The sequence below is a fragment of the Idiotropiscis lumnitzeri genome, chromosome 19 (assembly GCF_059441095.1).
Source record: "Idiotropiscis lumnitzeri isolate Australia: NSW breed Sydney's pygmy pipehorse chromosome 19, RoL_Ilum_1.0, whole genome shotgun sequence".
Classification (NCBI taxonomy): Eukaryota; Metazoa; Chordata; class Actinopteri; order Syngnathiformes; family Syngnathidae; genus Idiotropiscis; species Idiotropiscis lumnitzeri.
The window spans coordinates 3,115,481-3,130,156 of NC_142409.1; the positions used below are offsets into that span (position 1 = coordinate 3,115,481).

A 14,676-nucleotide genomic window follows, 5' to 3' on the forward strand; every position below is an offset into this window, starting at 1 on the left:
TGATTTAGCAGTCTATTTCAGGAAAATGTTTTTGTAATATTCTATTCAGGCAGCTTCCTAGCTGGATTTCTGTTTTGGTAATTATCCTGTTCTAATTAGAATGAAGCTAAATACCTCAGAGATCGGTGCTCAGCTTTCTGAAATGTAACTAAAAACTCAGTTCTATACATTGTTCAAGACTTCCGTTTATTTTTTTGCTCTTGCCTGGATGTACATACCTTGCGCCTCTCGCCATTAAAGCCCCTCCATTGCTCTGCCTTCTTGACGATGTAGCTAAGCTCCTGATTGGACAGCTCCAAGTCCTGAGGTAGGAAGTAAGTCCCCTCCTTGGCTGTGAGCCTCTGGAAAATGTCCAGCATGCGGCCATTGTTGTGAAATCTAGAGGGTGTGGAGTCAGAAAACAGTTAAAAATGTGGGAGTGGAAGCAGGAGCAATGCCAGTCTGAATCATTGTCTTCTCTCTTTTAAGATCATGTGGGGTCAAATACCTATGCAAGACAGAATCAGCAAAGCTGTGAGTACACTACAATCAAGCCCAAGGTTTGTCTGTCACAATGGCTCTCTCTTTTTTTTTTAAATCAATGCAAAAAAAGAAAAATGTATGAAGACAAATATGGATCACAAGATGGCTCAAAATAAAAAGTGCAAATGGAATCAAATATGTTGCCCTTGGAGTTGGAAGCACTTTTGTTCTCCCACTGACTCCAGCAATGTCAATGTCTATCTGTGCGTGTTTGTTTGTGTGTATGATGCGGTTGGTAATGTGTGGGAGTCCAATCCTGACGTGTAGATGAGTTTGGAGAGCCCAGCCTGAGTCACAAGCAAAGACAGATAGCATATTGATCCATAGATGCTTATCACAAACGTGTTAAGATTTCTTTGAGCCATATATGGATGCAGGCATCCAGCCTTGAAAAGGAATCACCATGTGTGTCAAAGAAAAACATTGCATTGGCTGACCATCAAAACAAGCCGACCTTGCGCCCTTCCATAGAGATTGTAGTCTGTCAGAGGGTAATCAGCTCTCAAATAAAACCAACATGAAGGAGGCAAGGATTTATGCATGGAAGTGTTACAAAGCTTTGAACCCAGCATCATCCCCTGTTCCTCTTGGGATTCAGATGTTTGTAGTATCCTGACCTCACACAACAACAATAGCGTGCATCTATTTTCATTCCACACTTGAATTGTGCTTTTCATTCATTTATGCAATCTCGCGCAAAGAAGTGGTCCATATCTTTTCATCATCTCTTCAAACCACATTGACTTCTTTGGTGTTGGAAAGATTCTGACTTTGTGCGCGTGTTATTTGGATGGGAGATAATATGTGATCTAGAATGAGAAAGCATCTACCAAATCCTCTTCAGCATTAATGGTGGACATGAACACATGTGTTTATGTTTGGAATATCCAGATTACAGAACATAATCCTCGTCCGTCCAATAGAATGGTGCTGTACAGAATATATTCCAAATACAATAAATTGTATTCCGTGAAAATCTATGATTCATCCATCCAAATATAAAACCATGAAGGCATAAGAACATAGAATGAGGAAATGGGAAACCAACTCATCACCCGTGTAATGACCTGGTTGTAACATCACTGTCAATGTCACATGACCCGGCCTCTGTGCTGTTTGTTTGCTGTTCAAAAGGGATTGAGATGGACAACCTTCAGAGAAATGCATTTCTGCAGCCAGTGAATAAAGGTTGCCTAAAATGTAATTAAAAGTGGCTAAACGAGCAATTCAGTCTATCTATACATACAGCCCGAGGCCTTCCTTTTCCGAAATGGGTCACGCACCGTGTCAGAGCCCTTTCAGCCAATACGAAAGTGTAACCCATAAAATTATCAGCCTTGCTTCAGCCTTGTGGCCTACATTCAATACAAATCCGCATGCCGCTTGAGTGGCAGAAGTCATTATTCCTGGCTGCAGTTTTAATATTGTCCGTTTAGCAAGAGTCCGATAACCTGCTCGCTTACTGAAATTAGATGGCGCCCTCTCCTTGGCTGCTAATCTCCAACCCATTCATTCAATGAGGGTTTTCTTACATTTGGGAAATTAATTGGATCTGGTCTGATACAAGGTTGCGAGAACACACCTTGAATGAACAATGGATTACGTTACTCAGTTATGTTTAAGCCACCTGCTCTACTTGTATGGTCTGATATACGATATTTCCTTTTTTTTTCATTTTTAAGTGAATTTTTTTATGGGATTTTAGAGTCGACACACAAGTCTGAATATACAGTTGCCCGCCTGCGTACCGTGTTGTACCGCAACATGCTAGGTAATAAGGATTCCCAATCACATTTTATGCACCCAAGTCTGAGTTACCTGATTCTGAGGGTCTGCTGATACTGAGTCCCGATCCGATAACACGCCATGTATTAAGGAGGAAAAAAATTTATAAAAAAGGCTGTTGTTTTTTTGGCAATATCTTCATACCTCTGGGTTATTTTTTTTGCATTGCAGCCCTTAAAAAAAGAAAAATGATGTTATTGGGCCCATATTCTGATCACATGATTGAGATCCGGACGTCCCTACTCCACTGACGTCAGCTGGAAGAGATGGAGTGCAATTAATAGCAAGAAGAAGGGGCAGAGAAGGTCCCCAACTAGTCTCCAACAGTAGAAGTGATTGTTCCCACAGAGCAGAGAGAAAACATGCTTGTGAGAACTTTTGTATGCCCTGTTTGTGTATCTGTGCCATGTGTATTAAAATACAGTAGCAGGAATATTCTTAATTACTGTAACATGTGCATTTCCAAAACCACGTGGCTTGTTTGAACAATATGACATGTTAAATCTTCTTTAATTGTATGTTATGTTTGTATGTGTTGTTGCTCTGTGTGAGTTAAATTAGTGGTTGTTTGAAGGTATTTATATATTATTGCAACATCATTAGCAACAACATTAGCCCATCTACAGTGTGAAGCATTCGAAATACGTATAAATCGAGAGTGACTGGATACCTAGTACCCTGTGATTTGTATCAGAAAACTCATACGTAATTACCAAACTTTGACGAAAAAAAATTGAAAATTAATTCTGAATCTTTAATATGAGCAAATGTGATATTAAATGAGTACATGTCATACTTATACGTACCACTATCAACATCCCTTCTTACATCTACAGTCATCTCATGTCTTAAAAACCTAAAAATGGTCATCCCAGTAAACCAAGTTAATCTTTTGATTTCTCAAAGCAGAGAAATTCCCCTTTCATTTTATGAAATGGAAGAAAGAAAATAACATAAGATGCTGTATTTTGTTCTATTAAACTTGTTTTAATCCCTTAAAGTATGATGCAAGAGTTTTTTTTCTTTTTTATCAAAGACGATTGTGACAAACACAATGATTCAGCACGGGTGACCTCAATCTCTAAGACGTGACTGGAACACACAGATGCTGTCAGATGAGTCGTCGTCATATACATTATACCGTACATCAGGTCCATTTCAATATGCATGAAGGCTTGAGTGATACCAGCCGTGCAAAGCATTCAGCCTAATAGGATCATGGAAGAGGGTTATATGTTCACGCTATATCAAAACACATTTGAACTTTTGGATTAGAAATGCTTTCAATGTTCCTACCGATACCACGGTATGGCGGGTATGAAAAGGCAGCTGTGTAGTGCATGTGTGTATCTGCCGTTATGTTGATATAAACTCAAAGTGCTGATGTGTGAGGTCCACGCAAACCTGCATAAGTAATTTCATTCGACTGTGAAATCAAAATGCATCAGATCAACATTTGTTCCATTTTGTGTTTTGTTTTTTTTTTCAAGGGTTGATGGTTTAGCAGTTAGGAGCAGCGCACATGGCTGCGGAGGTGGAAGAGAGAGTTATTTCTGAATGGATGTTTAAGTATAGTCCTCTGGTGAGAGCAAGGCCAGAGTGTAGCAAGGAAGGTATTCATCTTCATTGTCAGATTGTCCCTACAGGTTGCTTCAGTTTAGAAATAGCCGTGACTTTCATTGCTCTCACAACTTGAGCTGTCATGCTTCAAAGGCCACTGGGGAGGTATAAAATGGAGCTCAAAGATGGAATTTTACAGATAGCATTTTAAAGAAGAATTGGAATGCATGCCAATTGCATTTTTTTTCCATCTAGTAGCTTCAGTATAAAGCCTTTTAATAAAACGATTCACAGTATGTTGCATAAAGGGCAACTTTTGTGGCAATTAACAGCAATAGCAACTGTATGGCAAGAGTACAAATCCCTGTTGACACATAAATATTCACCACTTACAAACAACTTGAAAGTAGGAAAGTCGTGGTCTGAAGAAAGGAAATATGAAATGTGTCATTTTTGCCATTTCGATCCTACATATAGTCAAGCATAGGGATATTAATTCAGACCTGTGAGCCTCACCTGAGCAGATAAACGCAAAAGATGGTGACGGACAGAAGCAAGATAACTGCATAAAGGAAGACAGTGATGGCCACCCCGGCTGCGCCCGATTGGTCGACTCTGTGGAAGTGCCAGAAAAGCTTGGCGGCATCCCCCACTGGTCTGTCTGGGTTGTAGGATAGACGCTGTGACGATAAAAATCGAGTTAGGGGTGTCAGCGTTAGATTTAACTAGCGCACCATCGAAGAGTTTACCACAGAGACTACTTCAACAAGAAATGTGTATGATCAGCCTGGATGTGACCAACGTAGCCATATTTGCCAACAGGTGATGAGTTGAAGCAGTTTTCAATCTGCATATAAACACATTTATAGTTGGGCCTGACTTCACTTCCAATGACAACATATTCCATTTGAGTGTAGTAGTATAACAGCTAAATGCCGCTTCACCATGTTTGCTTGGGCTCTACTAATTGACCTAAGTTCTGCCTTATCAAATGTGGTGAATAATCTTTTGTAACAAGTGACAATCACTGTAGAACAAAGGTGTCAAACACAAGGCCCGGGGCCCAGATCCAGCCTGCCACATAATTGTACATGGCCCGCAAAGGCAAATCATGCACGACTTCATGTTTCTTGCTAAAATACCAAAATTGCAAACTGTCGTCAATTTTAAAAACGTTAAAGTTAAGTATTTTTTTCTTTTTACCAATCACACTTTTTAATTGAATTGAATGGCAGTTAAACAACATTTTCCTGGATTTTGATTTTATAAACTAGTTATCCATCAATTAGTTGTGTAAATAATAATAATTAATATGGGTTCACCGTCATAATAGCCCACCGAGCGAAACCAAAACGATGACGTGGCCCGCGAGAAAAATGTGTTTGACACCCCAGCTGTACAAGATATTTGAAGGCAATGGTTTCAACCCAATACTTTTTCAAATCTACTTTGTCATTATTGAAAAGGTGCCAAAATTCCCAGAGAATTGAAAAATTGTCATTAAGGTTCACTGAGTGGATAATTTTCAGCAGTGAGCACCAATAAATCGGCTGAAGCGATCTTCTTCTCTGCATAATGTTGGCAGAGGTCTAAACACCTGACAATTGAGAGACTGCTCTCGCACACTCCAAAAAGAACAACAAACACATCTCAGCCTGCTTCTTCAAAACATGCAACACTGCTGTATGCATAATTATCGGCTTGGCACTTTGGTGATCACGAGCGATGTTTTCTAATTTATTTTAGAGATATCAGACACCATTATTTTGCTAAAACACCAAACCTTGGTGCTCTACCTGCAACAAAAGCGTTTCACAGCCGAAATAACCTTGTCGCCTTGTTTGGGGTTCAGTTGCATTTGTTGATGCTCATACTTTTCCTCTCAGCAAATTCCAGTGAGGTCTGATCGGATATGTATTGCCGCTTCTTTCAACTACCTAGCTGTCTGTTTGCATGAGTCCACTGTTCTGAGACGTTAGTAACATCGATTTACTTTAAAAAACAGGTGCATTTTTGTCTGTAGCACGTCCATCTTCCGGAGTTAGCGGAATTCATCAGTGGAGACTGCAGCTAGACTTGCTTCTAGCCTTGTTGCTAATTGCTGTCTTGTGCTAATTAGCAGGCTGTGCTAATGTTCTGGTGAGATGGTCACGAAAAATGTAGAAAAAAAATCACAGCCAACTGAATATAAAATAAAACAATAACAGCACAGTCCCTCGCATATAAAAGTATCCAAGAGAATCCAGCCCAAAAAAAACAATCTTATCAGCAAAAAGAATCCAAGCAAAGGCAATATGAGGCAGCAGGTGTCTACACTCTATGTGAGTAAAGCATGAACCAGCAGCGTGTGACCAGCTTGGGGAAAGGTGTGTATTGTTCTTCCACATGCTACTGTGGCTCCTGGGCATTTGTTAATGTTAGTCTATATTATATTATATTTTATATATCATATGATAGATAGATAGATAGATAGATAGATTGATCAAGAAATTTGCCAAGTGATTCAAACATTATCAACATGGCAAAGATTCTTTAGCCCATACGGAATAAATGAGGATATTGGCTGAAGGATTATTTTTAACGATAAAAAAGTACATTATTTGTTGTGTGGTTTGAACTTGACACAGTTAATTTGTAATTATTATAATTTGAACATGCTCCCTGTGATTTAAAAAAAAAAAAACAGACACGCAGATAACTTTCCACTTTTTCTCTCATCCTCTCCTCTCCCTATTTTTTTCTGTAATCTAAAGTCACTTTGCCAAGATAAAGTGAACTCCTATTTAAAGTGCACAAGTGTCCAAGTTATTTTTAAGTGACTTACCCCGAGGACAGCGTCCACTGCAAGGACTGCCAGGGGGTGCAGGACTGTCCACACTCCCTGAGCCATGATAAACTTTGACGTGAAGGAAGGGAGTGAGCCAAATATCTGTTGACAGCCCCATCTGATCAGAACCAGCAGGAACGTTACTGCGTTCAAGGTCAGTGGACCCACCACCACCATGGCCAGCTCCTCGCGGGTGTGGAGCAAAGAACTCTGGTACACGAGGTCCACCGTGTATGCGTGGAATCGGAATCTGGTGAGAGGCAGGCGGGGAGAAGCGGGTGCATTATGTGCATGTGTCAATATGCATGTGGCAGATTTGTGTTTCGAATGTTGTGCCACTTTAGGGCACTTATTTCAAGCTTGTCACACAATATCCTATTATTTGTGAATGATGCAATCATTTTGAATTTTAATTGATGACCATCATCATTTAGATCATCTGCTGTACTGCTTTGAGTACTGTGTCGAATTAAGCTAACATTAAGAATGGAAAATAACAAAAGATTGGGTGAGGAAAAAGCATCACCCGCTACAACACAAAAATACTTTCGCACCTGCAACAGAGTACGCAAGACCGACTCGCCATTTACAAGCAAGCCTCATGAGCTCCTTAATCTTCCCATCAGTCAGAAGACGGCAAAGCAGTGGTAACACAGGACAGGTCCGCTTTATGCTCATTAAGTCCCATCTGATTCTGCCTATTCCAGATTCTGTTCATTAATCTCGCTGAAGAGGTCCATTGGAGTTTCATGTGAAACAAAACTTCAAACATACCAATGCAGATTATGGCTTTGTTCCAGTAACATTCGTAAGACGTTCTGGTCCGCCCTTTTAAAATTGAAATGTTTGCTTTGCCGAGGAGTCACATTGAAAGCAACGCTTTTCTCATTCTAATTTGCCTAAACTTTAGAAATTAAATCTTAGAATGATGGAATGCAGTTATACAAAATTGTATTCTCCCACCAGAATAATGAGAGTAGGGACTGTAACCGAGCGTTATATTTTTAGGTCAAAATTCTAGATGCAGCTGTCTGATTACATCTACCTCACCAATAATTGAATACTGTTCATATTACTTTCACTAATTTTGTATAGAATATTCATTGATGAATCTGGCTTTGTTCTGTGCACTTTGGAAGCCTTTTCGAGATGAATGCTTTTGGTTATATTTTATATTTGTGGACATTTTAAGACTCATGGTGCTGGATGTGTATACAATCTGTAATACAAGTAATAATTGGCGATTCCAACTACTTATAAAAAATCTACACTATCGCAAACATTAATTTGAACAAATTAGTGACATTTTCATCACGGAACATAACATTTACAATACAATTACAATCTTTAAATATTGATAGTGGAGCAGCAAATTTTTTAAGATTGTTTATTGACTGATTTATTTTTTTCATTCCTCCTTGTGAGTTTTTTACTTAATCCTTTAGCAAATTTTGGACAAACGTCTTTAATTCATGAAGTGTCCTCTAATGTTCTTCGTACTTTAATGTTTTTCAATCCCCATGTTGACATTTGAATATGTGATGATTTCACTCACCGTTCGAGTTATTAAAACTGCTGCTTTTGCATGTGGACAGCTGGAGTGTTTTATTGAGACGAATTCAATCAGTGCCATATGCCAATTAGATGTTATTTTACAGGGATTTTTGCTGTTTAGTTGTTATGTTGCTGAAAAGATAATATACGCTACAAATAAACAACACTAAATTCCTTCCAAATAATGTGGTTTATTAGGATTTTGTAGGTGAGGCGGAATCAACATAATGCCTCAGTGAGGGCTTGTTAATAAATCAGAGCAAAATATTTTCCTCATTCAATGAATGGATTTAATAACAATAATACAATACAATTCAATTAAATACAATATGTTTTAGTGTACACAAGAAATGCTTTAAAATAATGTCTGAGGCCGCAGGAAAACGTTAAAAAACTGTAGAATATATGTCGCTATCACGCTGCCAAATCAGGGCAGCATAATCTGAAACTAAGAACCCACCGTGTTGTAAACATACTCACAAGCAAATAAGAAAGGAGATATTAGTGAGGACTGATGATGAGCTCGAAGTTCTACTTGGGAACAAAAGCCCAGATCACGGCAAGGTAAAGAACACCTAACGTGTAATTGTCTATTATTGCTCACAAAATGCCGGTTTTGTGTCGATGAAATGAAAAAATAGTTGCAGATACACTGAGACTCGTTTCTATGTGCATGGGGCCGTGGTACTAAACTCTCATGTTAGTGTTACTGTATGTACAAAGGTGCAATATTTCTTCTTCCGTGATATTTATAAATGTTGGTTCAGCAGGATACAAAAGAATGTGGTACAAAAGCAGCTATACATTTTTGTTTTCGGCACGTGCATGCATATCACTCTTAGCCCCTCCCATCCTTATAGTTATGTATGTGAGCGTATCAAAGGAACTGAACTCACTTGTTGACAGGAACTGCGATGGCCTGGAGGTAGAGCCACTGGCTGCAGTAATGCAGGTAGAGCCTCACAAACCACATCAAAGCCAGCAGCAGCATAATGAGGCTGAGCTGCAAAACAGAGACCCGCCAGCTACCACATGGTTGTTGTTGTTGCTGGCGTTGCCGCAGCAACGGCAGGCCTAGCTCGGATGGCAGCATGCAAAGGACCAAGTGGGCTGGGTTGGACAGCTGAGGAGAACTCGGTCCATTCGGTGGAGGGCTGTTTTAAGACATCGTACGATAAAATTACCAGTAAATTCCTGTTACAAGCTTCACAAAAAAAAATGGTAGTTGAAAAACTAATTTTATAAATTACTTAATTTTTAATTACTAGTTATTCGCAATTGATTACGGATTTTTGGTGATTAATTAATTTTACAAATGTAATCGGTTGACAGCACTAATTTTCTCTCTCTCTCTCGTATTTCTGGACGCACCTGGATATAAGCCGCAATAACTCTTGTTGAAAAAAAACAAACATATCCAAGCAACACGAGGCTATAAGCTGCAGTTTTCTATGTTGAAAAAATGTGTTGTTTACTGCATGTACAGAAAGATTTTGTACTGCAAATGCGCATAAAGGTATATAAACAGATTGCTAAAACACTGCCTTCAAACATGGCAAAAACTTTGCGAGTTAAAACAGAACAGACCCAAGAGAAAAAAAAAATTGAGATTTATTTAGCATATATTCTGAACTATAGAGCGCCCTACCGGTGGAAGCAAAATCCACAGAAAAGCCGCATCGCCATATTAGCCGCACGGGAAAATTCTGTATATATATATATATATATACATATATATATATATATATATATATATATATATATATATATATATATATATATATATATATATATAGTTTTCATGTAAACGAACCAAATGTGACACAATTTATAATTATTTTTTGTTAAAAACAGTCTTGCATAAACGGCTGCTCAAGGTGCAGCTCACGTGTGCTATATTTGTGCGCCACAGTGTACTGTCACACAAAGCAGATAGCGATCCCTTCCAGCGGTGCTCAGCTTCCCTCGGCACCTCTGCCTCCTCTGCGCTGCCCTTTGTTGGTCTGATCAACTATTCCCTTTCATATAGAGGGCACAGATGGAGAAGCCGCAGACACAAGCTCGGAATAGGTCAGAGCAGACGAGTACATTTGTTTTGTATGACGAACTTGAACTGAGGCGTGCCACTTACAGTAAAACAGAATATAGGAGTATAATGTGTTTGCAGCGTAGGAGCAATGGTTGACTCGCATCATGGTTCACATTAATTAAACTATAGGCTCAAAGTAGCCAAACTAAGGTTAGCATCAGAGTGAGACTTTAGGCTTTTGCCCGTGGATATCCCAGTGTCTCGCCGCGGTGTTCCAGAGCACGGCTGGAATTCACTTTGTAGTGTCTATCTAGGGAAAATGGTACAGTGCCTAAGGACAGAAAACAGAATCAATTGTTGCCCAACTCCTCCACCCAATAAATTAGACCAGAGTTGCATCTCGCATTTAATGCAGAGATTCCCAACCAGGGTGCTATGGCACACTATACTGCCGTGAGAGATGATCAGGCCTGCCGCCGGAAATTATCCAAATGCACTTCATATGTCTGAAATAAGACTGTCTATTTTTGTTCATCTACTGTATCCATGCAAGCAACAGGGCAAATGGGCAGAACATTAAATGCTTTTTCATTAGCAGGAGAAGGTAAAGCACACCTGCATCCACCTGTCGTCATTCATACAACAGAAGACGTAACGACGTCCTGCAAGTATATCGAGCTTTGTGCTTCAATAAAAGGTCCGATTTTACACTGAGGATGTGACAAGATGGTCATTAATTTAATATTCAGACATTTTATGATTTTCTTTTAATGTAAATGTGCCTTGGCTCAATAATGTCTGGGAAACAGTGATTTATTACTCCACGAAACGCCTTGGCATTTTTTCCCAGTTTGTATCATTGCTTAAATCTAAAAAGTTGCTCACGTACAACAAAACGTTTTGTTTTTTTTTCTGTTTTTTTTGTGAGGCTGGCATTTTCTCTGAGGTGTTGAATTGTTTCAAGTTCTCAAGCTCCTCGGTGGATGCACACATGGGCAGAGGAATTCATTGAGAAAACACTTAGCCAGCAATTTTGGCCTGATAAATATTAATAGGTTTCCTGAAACAATAACAAGCAAACATCTGTCATAAAAGTTGGCCACTGGTGAGATGAGATGAAGTGCAGCATGTGAAAACTGACTGGAGCTGTACAATGCATGAGAGGTGATTGATCTAAGCATAATATATACACTGTGTATTTAAACGAATCCATCATCCATCCATTTTCTTTACCGCTCATCCTGTTGAGCTAGCATGCTTCGTACGCATTTCGCTAGCTTGTCTGTTTAATATTAGCGCAATTCGACCGAGACAATTAGCGAGTTAGTCTTTTTTTTTTAATCATCTGTGCAGCCAAAATTGCTTGCGGCCCGGTACTAGATGTGGTCCGGTTGCTAGATGTGTTCGGTTCGGGGTCCTTTGGTGGCCTGTAAGTTTCTTGGAAATTTGCAGTGTAGTCTTGATCTAAGTTTGTTCACTACAAAAGAGACAAGGCAATGAAAATATACAGTAATCTCCGTCGCAAAAATCAAATCACATGATATAAATACGTATGTAAATATGTTATCTGTGCTCTCGCCACAATGATTAGAGCTTTTATTCTATTCCAAGCGTTTTGGTGAATCGGCCAAATGTGGGGTTTTCTATGCGTATTTAAAGTGGGATTGCAACGTGGACCGAAAAAAATAAAAAAATAGGAAGAGAAATTGGTGTGCAACACACAGGCAAGATGCTCCCCTGTCAAGTGACATTAAATGAAAACTGCAAACTCGACCTGACGCCCATCCGTCATATAATGAAGATATTGATGATGCATGAAAGAGGAATATTTTTAGACACTTGAGTGGCATCCTTGTGCCTCTTCCAAAGCAAACACCATGTGAAATCTGTTCTCATCCGCTGAATTGGTTTCATTGAGGCCCTTCCAATGACAAAACTATAATAGATTAAAAAAAAAAAAAAGGGGAGAAAGTCATGGTGGGATATTTTTTTATTTTTTTACAGCATACCCCTTGAACGACTGCATATGGCTCAGGCCCAAAGTTGAAATGAACCATTTCACCAGCCATGCATTGGCACACATTGCTACATTTTAATTGCACTTAAAAGGATTGTGTGAAATCTGGGTCAGAAGCTGTTCCCTAATTATCTTGCTTTGGATACATTTGTGTTCCTATTTTGCTCAAAACTGACTCATCATTTTCCCTTAAACCTTGCCAGACTGTGCAAGGTATACAAATAACGTGTCAACCATCTGCAACAGGACAGTCTTGGACTGGTTTGCTCTTAAAAAATAGAAACAGAAAAGCCAGTACAACAAGCATGACTTTTTTTTTTTTTTTTAAAGATGCTTAGGTAATGAGAATGGGCAGCGTGAGGTGGTTTAGAAGGCGGATTACAGTGGGGTGTTTCATTTTAAAAATCAGATTAACGGTAAAAAGTCTGTAGGGCTGAACCACAAAAGGTAACCCTCGGAATCCTTCTGCACGGCACTGCAGGCTTAAACCCTCCAGTCGAGGACCACTTAAAAGTATCGGACTTATCCTTTCATTTTGAGGATTAAGTTATTTCCTGTCACTTTCATATTTGGGCCACTGGCATTGTTTATAAATGCACTAAAACCTCCCATCTTTTCACACATAGCTGAGGAATGCCTTGCTGTCGGGGGGAAATCGAGAAGGCAAAAATTGAGAGTGTGAAAATAGACTTAAAAGATTGACAGATAATGTGATTGTTCTCTTCGTGGCCTACATGCATGACTGCCATACTGATTATGGAAGTGTGATTATCTGAGGTGTCAAAGAAAGAGATGGGACTGCTGATACCTTATCTTTGTTTACATCTCATTCCCTTGATTATGAATTTCTTTGGGAATTTGATGGCATTTGTCTTCTGTATCTTTTTGCTGACTCCACCAGCCTTTTATGCAATGTTGTTTTTTTTTTTTTCATCATGAAGGACTCGGAAGGTCAAACCATCTTTGAGCACGCTTGACAACTTAAGTCAGAATTTGCTTATGAGTGCTTTTCTAACAGTGTGGTAGTACTCGAGATAGGTCGAGACCAGACTCAAGCTTTGAATTGATTCAACAACTGCGTCTTGTTTCAGACACAGATGCGCGGGACTGCGAAATTTTAAAGGCCAGTTAACATGGAAAAACTTTACCTGTGCATTATATGGTGTGTGAATTCATGCGTTACTTGTCGCTGAGCTTGAATCTTTAAAGAATAGTTGGTTCATCGGTTCATCTGATCAGATAGAACACATCATGATTGTTTAGTCGTACTGTACTAGTAGGGCTTAAGGTAAGCCATTTTAAACAAAAAAGAAAAACTGATGTGGTTATTAAGCGTACGTTTCGTCGTCCTCATATGTTTTGGGAGGCAGAGTGCACTCCACTCACATTCATTTCTTGAAGCAGCCTGTAATCAGGAGCTTGTTCTTCAACCGTTTATTTTTCTTGTACCGCCTGACGCACTGGGCTCCAGCACTCCATCTTTTGGGGCACTCTGATTAACCGAATAGTAATTTTTGAACAGTGTTCTGAGTTCTCGAATGATCTGAGTGAAGCATTGGGCTCAGGGAATATTTCCAAACGCACATACAATGAGTGAATGGGATTTTTAGGGACGACAAGTTCGAATGTTCTTGGTTATTGTTTTTGTAAAGGAAATTTACAGTCCAAAAAAAATTAATATATTTTTGTATTTTTATTTAATTAAATTTATTTTTTTATAATCAAGAAATATTTTTTTAAATATTTTTTTTTCTTTACTGGTCTGACTTGAAAAAAAAATTTAAAATAAACCTGCAAAACAGACTTTCTTTTGTGAGTTTCTCCAGTCGTTATCATGTGTCCTAAATTTAATTAAAGAATAGAAAAAAATGTAAGTTGCATCACTGCAAAAGAAAAAAAATATCCCTGTTTCACAAACGGTTGGCATTTAAGGGCAATGCTGGGGCTCATACAGTATACCACGGGGAGCGTTACACGAGCGCGGAAAGTACAAAAGTGCCATAATTGCAAATTAGTGGTTGTTGTTTATGCTCAAGTGCTTGTTTAAACAAGTCCAACAGAATAACAGCCATCTTGATATTGTCGAAAAATAAATGGCAGATGTTCCATATATTCCTCTCTCCTCCTCCTCATTTACTTTTATTTTATTTACGCCTCCAACAATGACCACGTGGGAGCTTTATAGGCTTTGTTTCTTAGCAAGGCCCTCGGAAGGCATGCATATACATAAATGAGTTTCCTTGACAAAATGGTAGCTCAGTGGCAGGTATTTGGGATGCTGTTAAAGGAGAATTATGGAATTGCGACTCTGCTGTTGTATATCAGTGTGTAATTAAAATAATAGAACTATATATTGGTGAATTATCACAATTACTTGTAACC

The 14,676-nt window shown here is 39.0% G+C and overlaps 1 protein-coding gene across 1 annotated transcript in view; it reads right to left on the bottom strand.

Annotated features, from left to right (window-relative positions):
- Positions 1-14,676, bottom strand: part of ofcc1 (orofacial cleft 1 candidate 1) — a 91,603-nt gene that overhangs the window by 26,008 nt on the left and 50,919 nt on the right. The window contains exons 17-20 of the mRNA XM_088283566.1: positions 9,145-9,402; positions 6,692-6,944; positions 4,384-4,547; positions 219-378 (exon numbers count right to left, since the gene is read on the bottom strand). Of these exons, the coding sequence (XP_088139692.1) occupies positions 219-378; positions 4,384-4,547; positions 6,692-6,944; positions 9,145-9,402 (835 nt within the window). The remainder of the gene's footprint in view (positions 1-218; positions 379-4,383; positions 4,548-6,691; positions 6,945-9,144; positions 9,403-14,676) is intronic.